This window comes from Pocillopora verrucosa, chromosome 1 (assembly GCF_036669915.1).
Source record: "Pocillopora verrucosa isolate sample1 chromosome 1, ASM3666991v2, whole genome shotgun sequence".
NCBI classification, from domain to species: domain Eukaryota; kingdom Metazoa; phylum Cnidaria; class Anthozoa; order Scleractinia; family Pocilloporidae; genus Pocillopora; species Pocillopora verrucosa.
The window spans coordinates 15,650,785-15,674,454 of record NC_089312.1 but is presented as its reverse complement, the minus strand read 5'-3'; the positions used below and the strand labels follow the sequence as shown (position 1 = coordinate 15,674,454).

The window sequence follows — 23,670 nt, the reverse complement described above, 5'->3', positions numbered from 1 at the left end:
GTGGCATTGCTTCTTTTTCTGTTACTTTCGTATTCAATTTTATCTCTTTTTGAATGGCACAGCTCCCGTCCATGTGTGAGAGACTGAAACTGCAAGTGTTTGACTGGTAAGTTACAATAGTTTTGTAACATTCATAAGTCGAATTTACCATCTAGATCCATTATTCGATAGTGTTCATGAAAATGGTTCGTATATTCAAACAATGCAGAAGTGTCGGGTGAAAATGCTGGAGGAATTTTCTTTATTATTCAGTCTCAGTACGTGCACCATGATTGGTCAGTTTAGTGGGCCCTTATTTCCCCGTTACGGTCAAATAAATTCAAAAATTAGTATGAATTCAAATCTTCCTCCTCTAACTGAACTTAGAGATATTAAAAATATCGCGTACTATCCTCGTTTTTCAGTCCTTACTGTATGCTAAGGGACCTCGTTTTTTCTAATCGGTCCGTAACTTTCAGTGCGGACCTCGAACTCGGTTAATAAGAGGTACATTTATTTACTTGTGTTAGATTGTACTGCTTTTGTTTTGTATTTGTTGGTGTCTTTTGTGTATCCACATGTTTATTAACATTTGTTATTCCGTTCCTCTTCAGGGACCGAGGTTCATCTGATGATTGTATCGGCACAGCATTTATCAACCTGTCGTCCATTGCCGGGCAAGGAGGTGATGAAGGTAAAGCTAAATATACAATGAGAATGATCCGATTGAATCGATCAAAATGTTACTCCGATTTTATTTTTTTTGCCTTAAACATCTTCTAAAACAAATGAGCTGTTTTAATTTTCAGGTTTCTTGCCTCAGTTTGGTCCGTGTTTTGTCAATTTCTATGGTTCCACTAGAGAGTTCACCAATTTGCCAGATGAACACGATGATCTAAACAAGGGAATTGTGAGTATACTTAACGCACGGCAGTATTCTCTCACACAAGCTCGAGGTTCTGAGTCATTTGTTAAACTTTTGGTCAGCGCAGCTTATTTCAATTTACATTCGGCTTTTCTAGGTGTATTTTAGCTTGGTCTTTGATTAGATTTTCCAAGCTCCATTCAATTTGACCCGTATAACGTGAAGTGGCGTGCCAGCGATTTGGCCACCATACACGGTTTCAATAAGATTGCTCAGCTGATTATAGGATTCTCACGCTCCGATCTGTCGAGGTTACGTCATATCTCGTGACAATCACCTCGGCCAGGTGATTCTTTGAGGGGCACTGGATTTCAAAATGGCTGCATCGCGTTTTGTCAATACTGAGGAATATCGGAGACCTTTTAGATTACAATGGTTAAATTCATATATTGTTCTCTGCACTGTTAACTGTGAAGGACATTGTTCCTATTGGATTACCCCAAAACACCATATAACTTTAAAACTAATGTGCATAGCTCTCAACAGGTCTTTATAACTTGAGCTTGGCCTTATGGGTGCCTACAATTCTGGTTATGTTCACAGTAGTTGCAAAACAGCCAAGCGAACGACATTCATTTACCTGTATTTTTCTTTCAGGGTGAAGGTGTGGCATATCGTGGACGAGTTCTTGTTGAGCTAACAACGACTCTTAACGAAGATCTTAAGCAACCGATAGGCGTGCTGGCCAATGAAGACATCATTGCCGCTCAGGTGAGTAAGATCAACTTAACCTAACTTGATGAAGTCATATGAGATACTGTAAGCTGGCTCTATAACTATGGGGGGCCGGAGATAAATGTTCCTATATAAGTATCTGCGGAGTGTACTACTTCTTCTTGTGCCACTGAATGTTAAATATCTACACCGTATTCTGCTTTTCACCAGTCCATGAACGACTTCCTTCACTTTACATATTTGACTTACCTGACTAAAGAAGGTCAAATTTGCCAGTTTATCGGCCATGAATAGTTTATGTTGTCGTCACTCATTCCCGATTTTTGTGAAGCAGGTGCACGGGTTGCCCCACCCACTTATGATAATTGTTAGTAGCAGGTTTCTAAGGATTGTTTCCATACAGAGTTGGGTCAAATCTAAACGTTCATCATGTATATTACGTTTGATAGCTACTCATATGAACGACTTTTCTCTTCCAGCCCTTCCTGAGACGTGAAAGGTACAAGCTGTTTGTCTGTTTCTACGAAGCACTCATGGTCTCTGAGACAGATGGGCCTGTAGAATTTGAAGTCAGCATCGGTACGTAACTGCGAAAATTAAACTGAATTTTTTAATAAAATTGCGAGGAGATCATGCTGTGCCCTTTCTATAATGGTATCCACGAGGAAACTGTTCCTGGCAGAAAAAAAAGGGGGGGAGGGGAGGATGTAGACGGACGTAACAAGTTTCTGAAAATCTATCGATAGAAAGAGTTTTCTTTTGATATCACATCTAATAGGAAACAACGGAAACAAATTTGATGAGTCAGTGGCTGCGTGTAACACACCGTCCTGCAATGCTGTGTACGACGGTTGTCATTACTATTACCTCCCTTGGGGACATGAGAAGCCTTGTGTATGCGTGGAATGCTCCTGGGAGGATATTGCCTTTAGACTTGAACCGGTCAACATTCTCTCCAAGTTGGTAGAGCGGCTGGTAAGTGAGAAAATTGTGTATCGAGCGACTGTAGACTATGGCCAGTAATTTATATGGCAAACTGTAAGGAAGAAGCCTAGCAAAAAATCGTCAACGAGAGGACATTGTATGAACATTTATCAAATTCTAAATGAAGTGAAATAAATTGAGGGAAAATCATTTTGAGGTCTTTGTTTAAACTTTGTTTGAAACATAATAAATGGAAGTGATTTTGTTTAAGAAATCTGGCCTTCGTTTGAATTTTGAATTTTTGAAGAAGTAACGTTAGTTGAGATGAGCATTACGTTTTATTTTATTGCATGAAAAAGGCGCTTTTTAGCGTTCATCGATTGTCTAAATTTGACCCCTTCACTCCCAAGATCTCTTTAGCAATTCTTACTTTCTGCCATAGATTCTTATGATGTTAGTTCAGAGAATTAGGTGTTGGATCAACTCAAAATCCTCCAACTGATATTTTACCTCATCCTTGTCACTTGTCTGCTTGAAATTGAATTAATATTATAAGGAGGAACTCTGTCTTAGTCACTTGTGGGAGTTAAAGGTTTAAAAAAAATGCTTACTCTTGTCCTGAGCAAACCTCACCGACTCTGATATTGTGTTTTAATCTCAGCGAGAATCCGTATCACGTCTGAAACAAGCAGCTGAACAGTCCAAAGTTAGTGACGACCCAAAAATAAAGGATATGTTGTCTTCTCTGTTGGATAACATGGCCCGGGACTGCAGGTAACGTGAACCGATACAGCACAGCATTGAATTTAAAAGATGAGAATCACAAAAAGGGTAATGACATACTGATAGCTGTGCCGCTTTCCTTTAGAACGGAGCACTCTCGTTTTAAGGAAGAAATTCCCAATCTTCCCGGAAAACGAAACAGTTTGGACAACAAGCTCCATCAAATGAGAGTTGACGAATTCGTAAGTACAGTGTAACTTTGCAAAGTAATCCACAGATCATAATTTCAGATCAGAATTTTCAACACTGCTTTTTGCCTACTCGACTTTTATTAAAGCAATTCGTACGAAGAAACAGAAAAAAATTGACTAACATTATTGGAGTTTAGAATACTACCGTGGTTATGATTGTGATGAATCCTTTTGTTTGGCATTTGTTGTCAACTGAAAAATCACCATTGTTGTTTTCAAGATGTTCTTGTTGGATGATATTGGTGCTCTGCAGTGGAAATTAGTACCACCTTTGGAGGGTGAAGAGGAAAAGGAGGAGGTGGACTTCAAAGAGATGTTCTCCGAGCTCGACAGCTTTGTACAGCGCCTTGAGGACTTAAAAATTGAGGTAACCTACGTCATCTATTAAATTTCAGTTTATTTGCATGCGTGCCCTACGGAAAATGAAGTGGATAATTTCATTACGTTGTATCAAAAGTCTTAGACGACACAGACCATCCTTTTATGTTGCTGAGCGGATAACCATCTGTGTTCAAGGCGCTTAGCGAACTTTGAGGTAACATTCTGCCAACGAAACTTGGTCTAATGTAAAGTTCAAGGCAGAAACCACCCCCTCCCTACCCTTCCCTCCCTCCCCCCCCCCCCTCCTCATTTGTACTTCTGGGTGGAGAGTAGTTTTTGTGAGAGTTATCTGTCTTGCTGAAGACCGTGTCTAGGACATTTGGCTACAATTAACATTTAACACCCCTCCTCTTTCGCACATTGCGTATAAATTATTTCTTACCACATTAGCTTTAAATTAGATAAGTAGCTCGAAATAAATAGCCTATGATTAAACTTGTGACCCTGAAGAGTTTCCGGTCATTTCGCCACAAAGTCCCTTGCTACAAAGTCATTTCGCTTCAACAGCATTTCGATTAAAGTAGAGCCGCTACAAATCATAACTCCTTCGACCCAGTACAGTCTAGCGTGCCAAACTGCTCATGATAACCATGTGTGTTCGAGCCAACAAATGTTCCGTGAAATACCACAAATACAGCAATACGTTAGTCACCATTAATTTTTTTTTAACCTTAAATTTTCTTGTAGCCTCAAGTGAGTTTACCGGACATTATCATATGGATGATCAGTGGTGACAAACGAGTGGCGTACTACAGAATGCCATCTCATTTACTGTTGTTCTCTGAGACTGAAGCAGCATGTGGAAAATTCTGTGGAAAAACAATCGAGATTCCCATGAAGGTACGTTCATTGAGAAACTCGTGTTTATCACTAGCCAAGATTATTTAGAGTCCGTCTATCAATGACACATAAAAAGGAAGGAGGATCAGCGCTGTAGGATCGCATTATTTTCATTCTTCCTCGCATTCTGTTCACATAGCTTCCTAATTATGTTCTCATTTAGAGAATCACCCAGAGCGCGCACGAACGCAAGGGAGCGGGAAGGGTTTTTTGTCTCCCGTTGCTGGGTAATACATAATAATGCTTGCGCATGGTCCTTCGCCATAAAAAGTTTAAACAAAACAAGAGTCATGGACAGATTACCCTTTGTTACAAAGTGCCTCGCAGATTATTTTATTTTTGTTTTTCTTTTATTGCCTTGGCTTGGTATGGCTAAACAACCTCTTTTCGGCTGCCTGACCTGTATTCTGTATTATGCTTTTGCAAGTAGTGAGAAAGAGCTGGTTGTAACATCTCCATACAAATTATACCAACCGATTGGCTTCCCTTTTCGTCCTTGTCGTTTCGTTCGATCAGCACTAAGCCACTGCTCACTCAAAACTGCTCTTCGCTTTTTTGTCTTTAGTATCCAGGCAAGAAAGGACAAGACGTCGAGGAACACCCAGAACTTCCAGCCAAATTACGCGTGGAGATGTGGCTTGGACTGGAAAAGCAACAGCAGTACTGGACTGCACGACCCAAAACTGAGGGGGATTTCTGTGTATTTGCCGAGACGGTAGGTTATTTAAGACCAACAATGATTTTGAGCGAGACCCTACAGGTATATGCAGGTGGCTCGGAAATCAAACGTTGTCCTGCATCACGTTCTTGCTTAGCAATAGACCCTTCCACAAGAGAGGCTAAAAATGAAACTATGAAGATATAAAACTACACTGTAAATATGTATCATTGCCTACATAAGCATCGTCAGTTTGATGATCTTTCAAAATGCTATGAACCAGCTGTTATTTCAGTCAAGACAAAGGAAATTTTGATTTTAAAAGTAGTGCAGACATTTTTATGTTTAATTATGGTTGCAGTTATTTAAAAGCCTTCAACACGGACCTTGTACTTCATGCTGAAAGGATATTTCATTTCAGTCGCCAATTTCGACAAAGTTCCATTACAGTATGGGGTGAAGCTTAAATAAGATTTAAGTGAAATGTAAGCTCAGAGTTTGTATGAAATTCACCCCAAAGTGCCGATGATTAGAGAATCCAAAAGATAAATTGATTCATAAATGTAGATATGTTAACAAGCACAACTACACCCTAATTTAGTTACATATTTTTATTTTCTGAAAATCAGTACGAAAATGAGGTGAAGATTATCAGCAAGTGGACCAACAATAAGCTGACTCGTCCTCGGTTCTCTGATGCATCTGGTGACGTAAGTACAATGTTATTTACCTTGATAATCGCTTTTCTTTCACAGCAGAATTAATTGTTCTTTGTAATCATTTTCTCGAATACTCGACTCAATAGTAATCTTTCTGGACTTTTCAGCTCTAGTATATGATCATCTGCCCCTCAAAGGCTGAATGGCATGAGGGTAAATGTTCACGGGTTGTTTTCTTTGCTATTATTATTATTATTATTATTATTATTATTTTGTTTAACCTTTAGATGCAAAACACAAGTAAAAAGCGTGTGAGAGGACGGACAAGGTTCTCGCTTCGCGTGACTGCTCATTCACGAGCAAATCCCTTGGGCAAGGTCAAAACGTGCGCCTGCTCTTTGAGTATATTTTTCATTGGGATGACTCAAAAAGTCTTTTTATGTCTTCTTTTCAGTTGGAACTACCCCAAGACAAGTTTTTTCCACCTGAAGGCTGGAAATTTGAAGGTGGTTGGCAAAAGAAGCCTGAGCTCAGGTACAAAAATAATGGAATCAACGTTTCTTTAACTTTGTTGAATAATTGAGAAGATTTTTTTACCGAACATAACGATGACAGAAGTTCAAAATGATGAATACTTTCACAATGGAATTGTCCTCTGTCTGTTTTTGTTCATGAAATCGTCAACTACTGGTTTCGAGACGGGAAACGTCGTTGCATTTGCACTCCGAGCTACTAATAAGTTTTACATTGCTCCTAAAATGATACTAAAGTTCAGTTTTGCTTTTCGTTCAGTTTGTTCCACGATCCTGATGAAGGACATAAAGAATATTTGGTAGATATCTTTGAGAATCAAGCCAGAAGTTTTCCCGGTGGCGACTTCAAACCAGCCGGAGAAAATAACTGGACTGATGCAGTAAGAACCTTTCTTTTGTCTAATTTCATCTGCCTGATAAATTCTCCACTGACTCGTTCTTTTTAAATAGAACGGAGAAGAGGTTCCAGGTCCCTCTGCTCAAAAAGCTCCTCCCGGTTGGGCGTGGAAGTCAAAGGACTGGGAAGTGGACAAAAACAGAGCTGTCGATGGAGACGGTAGGTTACAAAGAAACGAAATACGAACTAGTGACTAAAGAGAAGCTATGTAGATGAAAAGAGGATATATCACATTGCCTTACTTGGATATGAATCTCATCTTTGAAATATGACTTCAGATTCTGTTGTTGAAATACGGGTAGATGGTTTCGTATCACTTCATGAATACTCTAAAATAATTTTGTGTTTATTGTAAGGATATATTTACCCTTGATTTTAGGCTGGGAATATTCTGTTAACCCAACGTATGGAATTTATGGGCCAGTCATGAAGGCTTACCACATGTCTAGGAGAAGAAGACTTGTGCGATCGAGGGAGCTAGTGGATGCAAATTCCACCAAGAAACAGGTAAAGTTCTTAAAGAGAAATATAAATGGTTTCCTAAAATAATGAACCTCTCAATTGAGACCTCATTTGTAAGCTCATTTCATAGCCGCCATCAAAGTTGAATGTCGAGAATATCCATAATTGCATCGCTTTTTCTTCGCTTCGCCGCAAAATAATTTCTGGCCACAATTTTTTTTTGTTCCACAAAAAGCTACATTACCCTTCTAACCAATCAGATAAAATGTAGAATGCTCGCGAATAAGTAGTCACTCGCGTTTTTTCCTGGGCTCCAATGTTAGTCTGCTTGTTTTTACTTCGAATTCTCGTTAGCGCGTTTCGGAACATTACCCTGGCAGCAGGGTAACGCAGCTAGAGGGGAGAATCGAAAAAAGGGTTGACAGGGCGTTGTGATAATTTTGGTTTAAGTTTTGCGACGCGTTACGGATATGTGATGTTTACTACGCTTTCTGTCTAACCCTTTAACTCCCGGAAGTGTTTAACAAGTAACCTCTCCCTATAGTATCCATACATTACTCAGCAAACAGGTAATGAGAGTCATCGAACTTATCAGGTACAAGTTGTTACCTTGATCTAACACCAAATTCTTTTAACTTATTTACAAGGAAAGGTGTAGCAGCTAGAGAGGAGAATCGACAATCAGATCTTGGGAGTTAAAGGATTATAAAAATTATATTTTATGTTGCCGTGCTTGTGTTCAGTTAGAGATCAAAGATGCGTGCGGTAGGAAAAAAGTGGCACACGAGGCGCAGCCGAGTGTGTCACTGATGTTCTTACCGCACTATGACCTCTTCTGTTACCCATTACTGGACATGGAAACATGACAATATTTATTCTATTTGTTTTACATGATAAAAAGAAAAATGTTGCTATTGGTTTCGTCATCTGCACCGTATGCGTCTGTCCTCCGATAGATCCAATCAAAATGCGTATACAATTCAGCTTATCATATGATTCATGTTGGTTAATTCTTCTTGATCCAATCTTCTCTCTAGGATCAATTACAGAAGCTTTTGGCAGAGGGCTGGGGTTACGCTCCGTTGTTCAATAAGAAATTTCACGCCAAGGAGAAAAAGCTAGATTTTGTGCGAAGAAGACGCTGGCTGTTGAAGATAGTACCAAGCGCAGGGAAGATTGATGGATTCTCTTGCAAGCTTCCACCAATTCTGCGAATCCAGCTCAAATCTAAGGTAAGTCCTACAGATGAACCCTGTTGCAAGGTTTGGTTCCCATTGGTACCGCAATGGTTTATAGTCATAAGGTTCTAATGATCTAGTGGTGACGTACGAGAAGCCTGTAATACCTTCTTGACCGACGTAGAGGCCTTCGCCGCAGTCACCAGCGGCAACTTACTGGAGCCAGGAAATTCATTGGTTAAAATGCGAGGAATGGATAACTTTCCTTATCATATGAAACTGTTTGGCCTTATGCGCAGTTATTGGATAACATTAGTAAAAAAAATCCCCATATGAGAACAGAACGTGATGATGCGGGCAGGGCTGGAAAAAAAGCCGCACATTCCCGCGAAGATGAAAGGAAAAAGCGAGAAAAAGAAGGAGCGATGGTCTTGTATTGAAATGCTTTTCTTTCCTTTTCTAAATTCATTGGAAAATATGATTGTCATTATATTAAATGTGTTGACAATTTAATGTTGCAGGACAAAGAAAGTGCGTTGTGCATATCTCCAAGGATGTTTGTAACTTTTGCCAGTAAGTAGTCCCGCGATTTCTTCCTTATATTTACGTTTTTATTATCTATGCACTGATATCTTTCGGACGAACTTTGAAAAACCGTATCAACTTTCTTTTTCACAACAGAGCCACACAAGTATCAACTGTGGGTGTATCTTTACCAAGCACGAGACCTTATCGCCAAAGATGAAAATGGAATGAATGGTATGTTGGTTCATTTCGTACACGCAGTGGTCTTTCTTTGCTGTTATTATTTTTAACTCATGGAAATGAAAATTACTTCAATATATTACTTTGCCATTTTTTGTTCATTTAAGTAGGAGGAAGGAAGAATAGTCAATACTGGGTTTCTTTAAGAACATGTTCCCTGACACCAGGGAGAGCCGTTTATAGCCATAATCACAATTCTTTCCCCACAATATTTTAGCGCAAAGAAAACTACAGTAGAACTGCATGAAAAGGAAACTGCGTCAATAAACCTAATTCGTAACGCACTTTTTCCTATTTCATTTCAGATCCTTATGCAAGAGTTGCCTTTGGTAACCAAAGTCAAATAACGAACATTATCAGCAAAACTCCTTGTCCAACCTGGGATCAAACATTGATTTTTATGAACATGGAAATCAGCGAAGATCCTGAGAACCTCAAGCGAAATCCTCCCAGTGTGGTCGTGGAATTGTTTGACCATGACACGGGCATGGTACGATCAGTTGTGAACTAAAACAGTTTTAAGATACCGTTAAGTTGTCAAGTAGTTGGCAGCTTAATCGGGAATTCAAGGATCACTTGAAGTATAAAAATGTCGTCAAAGTGCTCTTGATATTGGAACCGTACCGTTAAGCAGAAACCGAATCATTTCGGTGTAAAATTTGCGTTCGATCTGGTGCAATACCTCAGTAGCTCTTTCACAGTTCTCTTGATAAACCGCTGTAAAATGCATTAGAACTTAGCACATGAAAGCAAATTGACCTACAAGGCGAACGATACGGTTTGAAAGGGAAAAATCATAAATTTTCCATTAAAAAATAAATGTCATCAAAATTCTTGGGGCTGCTCCTCACAACAGGAAAGGTGCCTTTAAAAGAATCTTCGATCTGGGTCAAACGTTTTTACCAAATGTTTATATCATTTTGCGAATAGTGCTAAGACGGCTTGCAGTTAACACTAGAAAAAAGATTTATTTTTTCAACAAGCCCTACTTAAGGAAATCTTAAGGCATATTAATTGTCTGAAATAACAATGTAAGTTTGACTTCGCTCATATGACCGGCCCTTGCAGTTTACAGCTTGAAATTTGATTAGTTGAAGACCATTCTCCTTCACAATTTTTTAGGGAAAAGATGATTTCCTTGGTCGTTGTATGTTGACTCCAAAAATTCGACTCAAGGGACTCGAAGAACCAGAGGCCAAGTTACTGTGGCACAAGGTGATGCGTGGAGATCAAGATGGGGGCGAGATGCTCGCTGAATGCGAGCTGTTCATGGTAAGAGTTTAAATCGTCAGGTCTCATTTCCATTATTATGCAGGAGCATCGACATTCAATTTATGAAAGTAAACAAGGAGGTGTAAGTTGAGTGATTATTTTTCTAGGATGAGGGAGCAAAGTTGCCACTCCCACCCCCTATGCGTGATGGTGTGTACCCTGTAAGGAGCAAGGTGCGGCCTGTCGTTCAGAAGACAGCTGTGGAGGTAAGATGTGATGATCTTCAGCTAATCGGAAATGTTCTTTAGGTGCACTGGCCTACAGAAGAGTACGCCCATACTGATTTCTTATCAAATACAATGTATGAAAAGCAGATTTGAACTACGGAATAAAAATGTTGATCGAAGAGATATTATGTCAGTCAGAAGCACCACTAAAACCCTACTCTAAACTTAAGTCGTGTTTGGAAGCGAACAACGTAGGTATTTCTTAGGTGTACGAGACCCGCGCGATGGATTCACCTTACTTGAATCACTGTTTACTCGACTTAACGATCAGAAAATTGCTTTTAATTGTGTTGAAATTTTCAAAGGCCGTGAGAAGCGACTGCATGCTTGTAACCAATCAAAATTGAGACAGTGACACATGTTTAAAAAATTTCAATATTTAAAATAAAACTCTTTCTCTTCTCTTATATAGATTTTGACTAAGTACTGATTAAACTTTTCCAAAAACTGGTTTTGTGGCGCTGAAAACACTTTTTATATTTCTGTAAATGGAAAACTGTTCAGAGATCTCTTATTTCCAATGTACCGTAAAAACCCGCAGATAAGCCGCACCCGAAAATAAGCTGCACCCTGAATTTAGCAGCTCAAATTTTGGAAAAAAAAGTTTTTTGAAAGAAATCAAAAGAAATCCAAAGTCGAGCTTTGAGAAGTCTTCTTCATCTACAGTTCATCGAACGTAAACTCACGATTAACGGAAAATACTTCAAAGTCTTACCCACAATTTTAGCACTTTTATATAATGAACATCGTTTCTACCATCTTTGACATATGATTGATCTTTTTCTGGTATTAATTGACAGGAATTTCTTCATTCAACACAGTTTTTCCATAGATTTTTGCATTACAACAAGAACGTGAGCGGAAGATTCGAAGCTTACTAACCAGGCATTGGATCGGACGCGAGTGAAAACATTCACGGCACCTTTTTCAAATGTTCCCGCAGAAAAGCCGCACCCCCAATTTCAAGCCACGATTTTTGGAAAAAAGGTGCGGCTTATCTGCGGGTTTTTATGTAATTGATTATGTATCCTTACGTAATTGACTATTTATCCTTAGGTTCTTTGTTGGGGCGTAAGGAACATGAAGAAATTTCAGTTGACCAAAGTAACATCACCCTCGATCGAGTTCGAATGCATGGGTTCGGTGATTGAGTCACCTGTTCTTGAGAACACAAAGAAAATGCCGAACTTTGGCGAACCAGTATTAGAGAGAAAGATTCTGGTAAGTCTCTTACATCAGTGGCAATCAGGCTGTTTGTATGTCTCTCTTTCTCTCTTTTTCTCTGTCTCTCTGTCTCTTTCCCGTATTCACTTCCACACCGTCAAAGTGTGTTCAGTTAAACACATTATTCTTGTTGAGCTGAATAAGTAAAGCTAATTCCTGGTTAACATCACCTAAAACTTGCAATGATGGAAGTGTCTGATAAACTTTGCGATCTGTCGTAGAATTTACCAGTGGAGGACTTGTACTCGCCACCAATCAACATTCGAGTCAGAGACAACCGACAATTTGGTCGAAAACCGTTGGTTGGTATCCACTCAGTCAAGTCTCTCTCGGCATTTAAGTGTAAGCTGCCGTCACAGACTGCTGCAGACGATTCGGAAGTGGATGGTACGTCATTACAATTTCCTTGTTCTCGTCACTATTATAGTTTCAATAATCGTCATTACTTCTGGGTCGCAAATAGTTTTCTTTTAAAATATTCTTTCGTTAAACGTAGGCATCTTTGGAAATGTTTAGAGAACAGTATGAAGAATATGCATACTGATGTTAGGGTATAAAGGATTAAAGATGAAGTCTTTGTTTAGCCTACATTGCGTCTCGCTGTCTCTTTAAAAAGTACCCTATGGGCTGTGACAGACCGCAGTCTTGTGTTCAATCTTGCAGAAGTGCTTGTGGATTTAACTGATGCCCCACCCCCTGAAAAGAAAGTTTGGCCTGAGAGAAGGGAAGAAGCTCCACCGCCTGAAAAAAAGCCAAAGGGGAAAGGAAAGGAAAAGGAAAGGAGGATGATCGTAAGCGGCAAAAGTTTTTTGTAGACCCAATTACAAAACACTTTTTGTAAAGAATACTTCATCTTAAGGAAACGAATAAGCCGATGTAAAGAGTGTTTTGATTTAAGAAATGATTCTGGCGTTTAAGACTGTACTTTTTCTAAGGCACTTGAGTCCCTGATGAAGACTTGCGTGCTTATACATGAAAATTTATGTACAGCAGTAATGGTTCAAGTTAATCATATGAAATATCTCAAAATCGATCACTGACTGTAGAGCGCCTTTCAATTGATTATTATAAAGTCAAAACCAAAGGAGTTACATCGACCAATCAGAGCAGAGAAAAATATAACAGGCAGCCAATGGGATCTTGAATTCAGAACGAGCTATTGATTTTTAAGTAAAGATTTCATGCTCTCTCTATTCTGATTGTTTAAGGAAATGACGCATTTTTCTAGACCAATCACAAGGCAAATAAGAACAGAATACTTACGACCTAGAGAAAATTGCCATATAAATATACCTGATATTCTTCATACAGGATCCCGACAGGTTTGACTGGTGGTCCAAGTACTTCGCCTCTTTGCAAGGGGCTGGAGCAGGAGCAAAAATCTCTAAAGGAGAAAAGGTGCGAGGTTGTTTGTTATTTTAAATAGCTAATAGCTAATCATTTGCCTGCGTTTTAAATCATTTGCTCTATTAATTGCGTGATTCAGCGAAGAGTTCGCTTTAGCACAGAGGTACAGGGATAGAACAAAGAAGCGCGGAATCCAGGGTTTTGGGGATGGATTCCTTATAGGGAATCGCACTATATTTTTGGCCTTCGCAAATGAAAAGGCTACTAACAGATTTCTTTACTTGCATGATTTGCTGCTAAGTTTGCCATTCAACTGTCGTCTTAAGTGATACTCGGATTGCTAATAAAGAGACTGAAAAATTAGATAACTAAATATGGAAATTACCACTCTCTTTGTGTAGCTTGTTGGAATGTTTACGACAGACAAAGAAGGAGACAAAGCCAGCTTTACCGAACATACAAGGAAATACTTGTCCAGGGGATATGACACAATCAAGGTAAAAATTTCAACTTTGTTTGATGGCTGTTTGGTTGATTTTTAAGTTTACCTTAAGTGTTAACTGGCCAGAAATTGTAAAGAAAGAAAACACAATCATATCGCAAGAAATAACGAATTGCACACGCAGTTTCAAGGCCTGTTCAATTTTACCCGTAGATTTCTTCTGATATCTTCTTTCTGAGAGAGAGAGAAAAAACTCAAGTGATAGTCTTCTCAAAACAACCCATAGCATTTTTGAAATAGCTCCACCTCGATAAATTGGTGAATGACCCACAACAATTCATTACTGTTCTCTGGGTTTTTGTCTAGGTGTATCACAAAGAGCTTGAAAAAGTCCCAGAATTCCAAGGCTTCAGCGACTTCCTTGCAACCTTTCCACTTCGTCGTGGAAAGACAAAGTCTCACAAGGATGATGACGAAGACGAAGGATCGGTTGGTGAATTCAAGGTGCGAAAAAACCTAGATAAGCTAAAGCAGCTTGCATTCCTTCCCTTCTAGTGATACTCAAACATTTGTTTGGAAACGAGTTTAATTTACATGTGAATGAAAACTTACAATCACATGAAAGGATGAGCACTAAGACTCGCTTTCAAAATGAGGCCAAAGGTAATTCAGAAATGGCCTCTTTATGTCTAACCTGAATAAGAAGACGCAAGCTTTTAAACTCAGTTAGTTACGAACGGTTATGATGTAAAATTATTTCAGGACTCTTAAGGCTTAAAGTTACAATACTACAGACTTGCATGTAAATCTTCTTCATGGTCTATTTCTTTAGGGAACTTTCCGTATTTACCCTATTCCTGATGAGATGTCGGATACAGATCTTCCTGAAACAATGCTCACTAACCTTCCCAGCAGCTTACCAATCGAGTGCACAATTCGAGTGTACGTTGTTCTGGTAAGTTCGCACCCATAGATTTTCAGTAAACTTCGAGTTCTAGTCGATATAATGGTCTGACGAAGGGCTAGCACTCGAAAACCAGGTATAGAAACTGTACAGTGGCCAATTTGCATGGACAATTCATTTGATGAAACTAAACTATCTCGTTATACCCCTCCCACTGACGCAGCACCTCAGTTTCTTTTACTCCCTTTGGTGAAAAGTATTTGGTTTGGTTGAGTTTATGTGCTCTTCGCAAAAAAACGAAACAGTCATTCATCTTTGCTTTTTCGGTATTTTCATTTTTTGTTCCTTTGGATCAGCTGTACGTTGTTTTCCGCAGTACATCAATTGTAAAAACAGCTTAAAATTTCGATTTTTTTCCACATAGGCTACTGATCTCCAGCCCCAAGATCCAAGTGGATTGGTGAGTGTTACTGTTGTTACTTTTGCTGCTGTTGTTGTTTTTGTTATTGTTCTTGTTGTTGCATTGTTATTTTTGTTTTCGTCGTGGTCGTCGTTGTCAAGGCTCATGCTGACAAATTTTCCACAGTATTGTGAGGACGTTTTTTTTTTTTGTACGTATCCTTTTACTAGGTTTGGATTTACAACTATCACGAGTGGTATTTAATTCATATACTTTTTGTTTTTTTAACCCTGGCAGGCTGACCCTTATGTCATTGTGTCCCTTGGAAAGAAGAAATATGACGATCAAGAAGACTTCAAACCAAATACGCTCAACCCGGTGTTTGGAAAGTAAGTTGTTGCATGTCACAAATTGCAGTCCTCAGATTCATGCACTGCTTTCAACATGCATCACTGATAAGCTTCGTTGTAAATACCAATGATCTTGTTCTTTTTCCTTATCGTAGGATGTTCGAATTCAAAACTTCCATCCCTCAGGAAAAAGATCTAAAAATCCAAGTGATGGACTACGACTACCTCAGCAGGGACGATTTGATCGGTGAAACGGTGGTCGACTTGGAACAGAGGCTGTTGACTCGCTTCCATGCAAAGTGTGGTTTACACAAGACATACTTCGTGTAAGTTTGCAGATCTTAACTAACTTCATGCATCATTTCTTTTCAAATAAAAATGATAAGCACTTGAGGATTTTAAAGGTAGTTTCCAGGGGAAACGTCTAAAAAGTTGCAGAAAATCGACGCAGAACAATTGAGCTATCTTAGCGCGTTAGTTTGCCTTTATTCTTGTAGAGTGAAAAAAGCTTAAGACTAATAGGAGTTAATTACTTTTATATGCTTCTTTGTGATACGTCACAGTCAACCAAAAACGAAATCTTAAGCAAATCTGTGCTCCTAGATCATTTAAACGCTTTTTTCACCTGAGAGAAATGCTCGAAAGTAATTGTTGAGTCATTGCTTTTGATTCACTTTCACTTTCATTTTTCATCGGCACTTTATTACATTTACTTAACGGTTGGCGTTTGTTTCTCTTTTAGGTCTGGGCCCAACGCTTGGCGACATCCTGAGAAGCCATTCAGTATCCTTACGAGGTACTGCGAGACTGCCATGAAGTCCTTCAACTTCTTCCCTGGCAAAAATCAGAATCCTGACAGGATCATAATTGGAGACAGAGAATATACCTTGAGTCAATTCGGTAAGAAAGCATTATTTTCATTTGACATAACCTTGACTTTGGGCTTGGAAAATATTTGACTGAATTAACGTAGAATCCGATAACAGAATTCAACCCTTTGACTCCCACAAGTGACCAAGAGAGAGTTTCTTCTTACACTATCAAGAAAATATCAAGATAATCGACGAGAATCGACGAGAAAAAAATAACAGTTAGGGGATTATTGGTTGATCTAATACCGAATTTTTCGAACTATATAACATTATCATGGCAGACCGTAGGAGGAATTACTAATGAGATCTTAAGAGCAAAAGAGTTGAGAAGAGATCCTCACCTGTCTGAATAAACATTTGATAAAAATATGCATCATAAACAAAAATAAACTATCAGAGTTCAGCGTTAAAGGGGAGGTATCCCTAAAATTTCGCCTTTGCTACATATGTTTGTTCTACGGGTATTAATTTTATCGCAATTTTGATTTCCTTGCACTTACAACTCGATTGACTATTTATCATGATTCACAGAGGAAGGTGATCCGCCAGAAAAGGAAGTAGGACCTGCTCACGAACGTTTGGCTCTTCACATTCTGCACACGTTCAATATGGTACCGGAGCACGTGGAGACCAGATCCCTGTACAGTCCGGTTCAACCAGATATTGAGCAGGTATGGAGCAAGTTTTGAAGTATCGTCATCCTACCACTGTATTTAGCAGTCGCTAAACTTTCCTTCTTCATTAATTTTTTAATTCATTTTCTATGTAGGGAAAACTTCAAATGTGGGTCGACATCTTTCCAAAGGACGACGGTACCTGCAAGCCGCCTGTTGTTATCGACGAAAGGAAACCTGTGAAGTGAGTGAAACTAGTTCTAGGTCTGCTCTTTTCGTTTCATATAAGAAACACTGTACCTGAGATGGTTAAAATAGCTGAAAAATCGATCTAAACGTAACAAGTGAGATATTCTGTGACATAAGGACTGAGGTGTGCCGTCTACTCGCATTATTATTAGTTACTTGAAGCAATAAAAATGCATCGGTGATTCTTCCCAGCAATGGAGCTAAAAGAAATTTATCCTGAAAGTAAATTAGAGCATTTGCTAGTTTCTAAAGAAATTTCTCTGCTACCTCAGCCGATTTAAGTCACTAAAACACTTAGTAGGTGATCAACTGTAAGATGATGGAACTGGACAAACTGCTGAAGTAAATTTCAAAAGATGACTTTCCAAGTGAAACCCTACCGAAGGAAATAAGTGCCGGAGTTTCAAAAATTACCTTCAAATCGGATTCATCGATTTCCGTTTATTGAATTTTTTCACGATGTTTTGTACCGATAGAAATGAGTTGCGTCTAATCATCTGGAATACAACTGACGTTTTGCTAGAGGAGGAGTCGATCACAGGCGAGATGATGAGTGACATTTATGTCAAGGCGTGAGTACCTCCTCGTTGCTGCTTTTATATGAAAAAAAAATGATACTTTTGCCTTTCTTATTAAAAGGCTGATTTAATATAGACAATAATATTTGTACACTGGGATTTTTCTTAGATGGATCGACGTTCAAAACGAGAAACAGAAGACGGATGTTCATTACAGGTAAAGTTAAGGAAAAGAGAAATATGATGTTAATCTAAAGACTTCAACATCTGAACGCTTCGACCCCTAAAAGCGACTAGCTTAATTTCCTCTTGCATTGTTACCCCTGAAGCACACAATAAGGTGATTAGAATGAAGGAAATGATTAACAACTGTAGAAGCTTTTGATTGTTAAACAAATTCTCCTCGTCAGAATCATAAGAAATGTATAGAGAACAGTATGGAGAATATGTATACTGATGTTAGGGTGGAACCGGGTTAAAGAGTTAAACTCCGCCGGAAACAAAAATTGTTGTTCGTTTACGTAAAGCATTCACTAGTTACTTTTCTACAACTAACAGTGCCATATTAAAGTGGTATACAATGCAATATTGTTCTTTCTTTCCGGAATTTGGTCAGTATTTTTCAAATTCATTGTACATGTAACAGCTTTTCATCCCCTAAGGAATTTAACAGTCATTTCGCTTGACTTTCTCTCTCCTTCTCTCTCTCGTTTTATTGAACGGCTTCACTTTCCTCATCAACTTAAGGCTAAACAATTGAGGACAAATTTCATACAATAATAGAGATAAAATCCTTAAAACTGGCTTCCTCCTATCCTTAACATAAATAATTTCTTTCAAGCTCTTCCGCTTAAACGTTTATTCCTAAGAGTGCTTTGATTGATTGAAACAGATCTCTGGATGGCGATGGCAACTTCAACTGGCGAATGGTGTTTCCTTTTGACTACTTGCCTATCGAGAAGAAATTGGTTGTAAAAAAGAAGGTAGTGCTACAGACAATACTCAGTTACTTATTTTTCAGTTGATGTCAACTTGTTAAAAGTTTGTTTTCGAAAGAGAAAGTATGATTAAAGCTTATTGTATTCGTAGGAACACTTCTGGAGTCTTGACGAGACTGAAGAGAAAGTCGACGCAAAACTCAAAGTTCAGATTTGGGAGAACGACACATTCTCTAGTGATGACTTCATAGGTAGGCAATTATAGGCCCGCACATCGTATAAAGAAAATCTTTCACCGCCATCTATGGAAATCGATGGTCATATCTCTTCAGGACAGAAGGTGTCCGTACACCAATGACGGTGACGTCCTTGGAAATGTTCAAGGATTAGTCATAGAATTCGATTGAGCCTCGCTCCGAGGCTCGACTCCTTGACAAGAAAGACGACTCCTTCGTCTCGCGATGTGTTATTCATGATATTTTCTCTTCTGGGTTTACTAGTGTGTACCCTCAAGACACATTGTACCAAGAAGTGCGTATTCTCACCAACTTGTGGCACATTGACGAAGTGATATTCTGCTAAGTATTTTCTTACTGTGTTTCTCTGTTATACACAGGACAACTAGAGTTAAATCTGAATGAGCTGGCAAAGCCTTGTCTTGACTCTGACCACTGTGGTGATCCTAACAAAGATCCAGGACTTAATGGTAAAACTCTTGACTTGTTCACGGTAAAAAGTACAAAAGGTTGGTGGGCCTGCTTTAAGCCAGATGCCGAAAACCCGGCTGAACCAACGGTAAGTGTCATACACGCTCAAAGATTTTTTTTACTTGGCCTTTCCGCCAAGGAACCCTTAAATTCTAGAAGATGGTGGGTGAAAATTAAATTTCCAGCTAAAATAACACTGGAAATGTATACCAGCATCTTAAAGAGTTTCTTTTTAGTTCGTTCCATTCCAAACTTTCATTTTACTAGGGTGGCGTCTCACTCGAGAAAAATCAACTTAGGAATATGATATTTTTTCAAATTGTTTAATTCAAAATCAAATTGTTGTGCAATTTCGTAATTTGCGAAACAATGACTCGTCGTTGTATCACACGCTAGGATCTCCTCTATATACATTCATCGTGCTCAATATTTCAGCTGTTATATTCTCTCTCATTGTTATCGCAGGGTAAAGTTGAGATGACCATTGAGTTACTTCAGGGATGGGAGGCAGAAGCAAAGCCCGCGGGACAAGGACGAGATGACCCCAACATGCACCCAGTTCTGCCAGAACCTGAGTAAGTGTAGAGAGTAAGCTGTGTTTACCACAAAGGTAGACAGCTCATAAAGCAATTTTCAATTGTGTGTCAAAGGAAATCCAACGAAAACTCGCGCCATCTCTCTTCCAATCAGATGCAAAACTAGAGCCTTGAATCAATAATGAAGGTACTTTGCTGGTGTTTGCTTCAATTGGCTCCTCGTTATGTTTTCTTGTTTCTGATTGGCTGATTACTTTGGTTTTGACTTTAAGATTCTTAGTTGAAATGCGCACTACAGCGTGCCTGTCTTTTTTCAGAGGTACTTGTTGAGAAATAACTTACTTTACCTCTACTTAATCCTTCTGTGATTGGTATTTGGGCTTGTAAATCGTTAATCGATCATGATTCATTTGTCACCAGCCGTCCTGCTACCTCGTTCCTGTGGTTCACATCACCATTCAAGACGCTGAAATACATCATCTGGCGACGATACAAATGGCTAATAATTCTTCTCCTCATCTTGCTCATTGTTGGTTTGTTGATTGGCATCTTTATATACAGCATGCCTGTAAGTTCACTGTCTTGTTTTTGAAAGCATTACTATAATTTATAAAACCACGCACTGTAGCTCATGTATGGCTGCATGGAGTGTAACATACCATGAAAAAGGTATTATTCACGAAATATAAATGCAGTATAGTTCATGAAAGCCCTTATGGTGTACATTGTACCTGCGAGTACACTGTTGTGTGTTCAGGACGTTTAGCAAATGAGACAAACTCTCAGAAAAGTTTGCAGATGTTTACATAAGTTATAAAGAAAAGCCCTTTATTTGAGAATCTTATGATTTAACATCGAAAGTAATCAGGGATTTCATTGTCTTTGCTCCACTTCACGAAGTAATGTTATTGGTCTTCGCTCTTTGACCCTAAGAGAAACCAACATCTAATTTTTCCCCACAATATCACCCCTTAATCACACATTAAAATCGCAAGAATAAAGGAAATTATCGCCAACTAAACAAACGCTTGATTATAATCAAATTCACCTAGTCTGGACTTTAGGAAATATATGGAGAATTTGCATACTGATTTTAGGGTGTAAAGGGTTGACTGACCTGTACCCCGCAACTACTCACATATAAGCGACACAGCAAAACCAAACGGATTACTCACCCAAAATTTCCTGCACTTAGGAGTAGTTGTTCTGATCGGTTATAATATCAAGTTGGTTTTGGTTTTGGTTTACGCCATTTACAACAGCACATCAAAAAGCCCTTTAACGGGATTTGTATACATGTTAAACTTTTCATTTTATTATCGTTTTAGGGTTACACCGTAAAGAAGATATTTGGTGCTTAAAGTTGGCAGATACGGCAACAGTACAAGATCAGCGATTTTTGGGAAACTTCTGTTTCCTTTACCTGAAGACAAATTTATCTCAAAATTTCCTTAAAAACATGAACTCTAAAGCTGTTAGGTAATTTCCTTAGAATGCAAATTGATAAGGTCCATTAAATTTCATATTAGCCCAAGAAAATGTTATTCTGCTGGTTCTCCATTAGAAAATCTTCAAATCTTCCACAAAGGACTGAATTTTGAAGAAACTATTCTTTCCACAAGGCATAATGATATCGATCTCTGCGTAGAGAGTACAAACAGGCTTTCTTCAATGCTCAAGTGTCTGATGTTTAATTCTAGTTAGTTTCTAATGATTGAAATTGTCAGCAGTCACGTAACTCATTGAGACTGCACAGGAGAGCGGTCGTTAAAAATGTAATGAAAGCAAAAAAGGCTTAAAGATAATGCGAGAATTTTTGTTAAAATTTCATATCGTTCATAAGATGCTATTTTGCAGGTATTATTTCATGGGAAAATGGAAATAAATCAATGTTGAACAGAATTTTCATTTGTATGGAGCTAAATTCTTTCTTGTGTGTTGGGTAGGATATCTGTGCACGTTTCTTAAATTCGTAAGTGGGGAAGGAGCGCGGGCTCATATTCCCGAACAGCAGCTGATAATCGCGCCTGGATTATAACGCTCGCAATGACAAAACGAGCATAAGTGAAGTCCGCGACAGTGAAAGAATTATTTTTTAATCGTCGAATCTATTCATTGAATCATGCTCACCCGTTTTGAACTCAGAAAATGGCTGAAAGCCATGTCCGAGTTGTTGTTATGACCCCAAATTTACTCCCTCCCATCCATCACTTCTTCTTTCCATTCCTGTTAACTTTGTGGTAAGTCCACTTTCGAATGTTTAGTTCATGCATGAGGCTCAACTGATACCTGAGAATTGGTCAAAGATCTAACAGTCCAATGAGAAATAAAGCATATTTATCTAACAGCTGAGATGTGAGATGAGCAAATTTTACTGATGGATGAAAGATGACCTGAATTTAAGACTGCGAGGATAAGGTTTGCGCACATGTTGTACATTTGAAGTGCTTGGTGAATGTACAGTGAGGGTGATATGCCTTCTTTCATATAAATATTTATAGGCCAATGTTGACTTTATTAAATTTAAATATTCAACTGCCTAAAACATAATATCTCCAAACCGTACTCCGGAATGATTCGAATCTACTTTTTCCAAAAGCAGGAAAAGGAAAGACAAACACTGCGCTTCGGTAATTGGCTTCTTAAACCGAAAAAAAGATGCCGACTGCTGCACAATAACTGATGACGCTCTAAGCGAAAAGAGGGAAAAAAACAAGTTTTTGAGGAAGAAATTAAATATAAAAAAGGGAAAAGAGAAGAAAAAAAAGACGCCTGGGATCTCAGACCTCTCGCTTGAGACGAGAGGCCCTTTCCATTGCGCCTAGTAGGCATAGCGTGCTTACGTGCGGTAGACCTGAGTACGCGAGACCTTCTTTAACCGACGCCCAGGAAACAAGGGCGAAAAGAATTCTTAAGGTGTAAATAAACCTAAGAATATAATTAGAAAAATATAGTATTGGTGCTCGCAAATTTTGATATCTTCCATAAATCGAAAGGGAAGCAACACGGTCCGTCACTAATCAGTATGGACCAAAATTCGGTTCTTGAGAATTACTTTTTATGCAAATAGTGAGCCCTCACTCACCGGCGAGAACTCTGATCTGAGAACGAGGTTGTTTAGTTCTTCTGACTGCGGAGACTGGGAATTACTAGAGCTACCATGTGGACCATGGAGAGTAGGATAGCAGCGACAATATTATCGTTTGACATAAAACTCTGAGATAAAAGGGCCCTTCAGCATCACCTGGCTCTTAAAGCACACTTATCTTTATACGGTTCCTTCATCTTAATTTAATAGGAATGATTTCCGTGGCTGCCAAACACAAAAGTGGTTGATGTCCACACACTCGCCGCTGGACACCGAAACATCTGAAAGTCGTGCAGTGATAAGGTATTTCTCAAGGATGTTTCGTTTTGCAGAATTTAATTTAAAATTTGATTCTAGTGACGGTTTTCTCGATCATTATGTTTTTAGTTCTGGTAAGCAACTGTTTAATTTATTCGTTTTGATATTATTTTTATACCTGAACGCGGGAAATTTAAATCTATTCCTGCGAGCTCTGCACTTTCTGAAGTCAGTGTCAGTGTTAACTACTAGTCTTGCAAGAGAGATTGAAATATTTTTGTCTGTCAAAAACAAATTGCTAAAGCAAAAAAAAAACAATTAAAAAAAACAATAAGCACAGGTTAGAGGAAAATTCTAAAATTTACATGGGAATT

General features: G+C 38.7%; 1 protein-coding gene across 2 annotated transcripts in view; it reads left to right on the top strand.

Annotated features, from left to right (window-relative positions):
* The window catches only part of LOC131789282 (myoferlin), a 31,299-nt gene extending 9,447 nt beyond the window's left edge, over window positions 1-21,852 (top strand). The window contains exons 19-61 of one of the 2 annotated variants that reach the window (XM_059106351.2): window positions 63-106; window positions 594-673; window positions 789-889; window positions 1,502-1,615; window positions 2,059-2,158; window positions 2,358-2,554; window positions 3,165-3,277; window positions 3,372-3,468; window positions 3,698-3,844; window positions 4,546-4,698; window positions 5,264-5,413; window positions 5,986-6,066; window positions 6,470-6,549; window positions 6,808-6,928; window positions 6,999-7,104; window positions 7,325-7,452; window positions 8,445-8,639; window positions 9,107-9,158; window positions 9,267-9,344; window positions 9,656-9,840; window positions 10,473-10,622; window positions 10,730-10,828; window positions 11,906-12,070; window positions 12,295-12,460; window positions 12,710-12,864; window positions 13,385-13,471; window positions 13,822-13,917; window positions 14,229-14,366; window positions 14,695-14,817; window positions 15,191-15,226; window positions 15,464-15,555; window positions 15,672-15,842; window positions 16,259-16,416; window positions 16,920-17,059; window positions 17,158-17,246; window positions 17,728-17,823; window positions 17,939-17,986; window positions 18,662-18,752; window positions 18,859-18,958; window positions 19,324-19,502; window positions 19,880-19,989; window positions 20,371-20,518; window positions 21,279-21,852. In XM_059106351.2, coding sequence (XP_058962334.2) covers window positions 63-106; window positions 594-673; window positions 789-889; window positions 1,502-1,615; window positions 2,059-2,158; window positions 2,358-2,554; window positions 3,165-3,277; window positions 3,372-3,468; window positions 3,698-3,844; window positions 4,546-4,698; window positions 5,264-5,413; window positions 5,986-6,066; window positions 6,470-6,549; window positions 6,808-6,928; window positions 6,999-7,104; window positions 7,325-7,452; window positions 8,445-8,639; window positions 9,107-9,158; window positions 9,267-9,344; window positions 9,656-9,840; window positions 10,473-10,622; window positions 10,730-10,828; window positions 11,906-12,070; window positions 12,295-12,460; window positions 12,710-12,864; window positions 13,385-13,471; window positions 13,822-13,917; window positions 14,229-14,366; window positions 14,695-14,817; window positions 15,191-15,226; window positions 15,464-15,555; window positions 15,672-15,842; window positions 16,259-16,416; window positions 16,920-17,059; window positions 17,158-17,246; window positions 17,728-17,823; window positions 17,939-17,986; window positions 18,662-18,752; window positions 18,859-18,958; window positions 19,324-19,502; window positions 19,880-19,989; window positions 20,371-20,518; window positions 21,279-21,311 — 4,992 coding nt within the window. In that variant the 3' untranslated portion in view covers window positions 21,312-21,852. The remainder of the gene's footprint in view (window positions 1-62; window positions 107-593; window positions 674-788; window positions 890-1,501; window positions 1,616-2,058; window positions 2,159-2,357; window positions 2,555-3,164; window positions 3,278-3,371; window positions 3,469-3,697; window positions 3,845-4,545; window positions 4,699-5,263; window positions 5,414-5,985; window positions 6,067-6,469; window positions 6,550-6,807; window positions 6,929-6,998; window positions 7,105-7,324; window positions 7,453-8,444; window positions 8,640-9,106; window positions 9,159-9,266; window positions 9,345-9,655; window positions 9,841-10,472; window positions 10,623-10,729; window positions 10,829-11,905; window positions 12,071-12,294; window positions 12,461-12,709; window positions 12,865-13,384; window positions 13,472-13,821; window positions 13,918-14,228; window positions 14,367-14,694; window positions 14,818-15,190; window positions 15,227-15,463; window positions 15,556-15,671; window positions 15,843-16,258; window positions 16,417-16,919; window positions 17,060-17,157; window positions 17,247-17,727; window positions 17,824-17,938; window positions 17,987-18,661; window positions 18,753-18,858; window positions 18,959-19,323; window positions 19,503-19,879; window positions 19,990-20,370; window positions 20,519-21,278) is intronic. The other variant, XM_059106352.2, reaches the window with a different exon arrangement.
* Window positions 21,853-23,670: the final 1,818 nt, after the last annotated feature.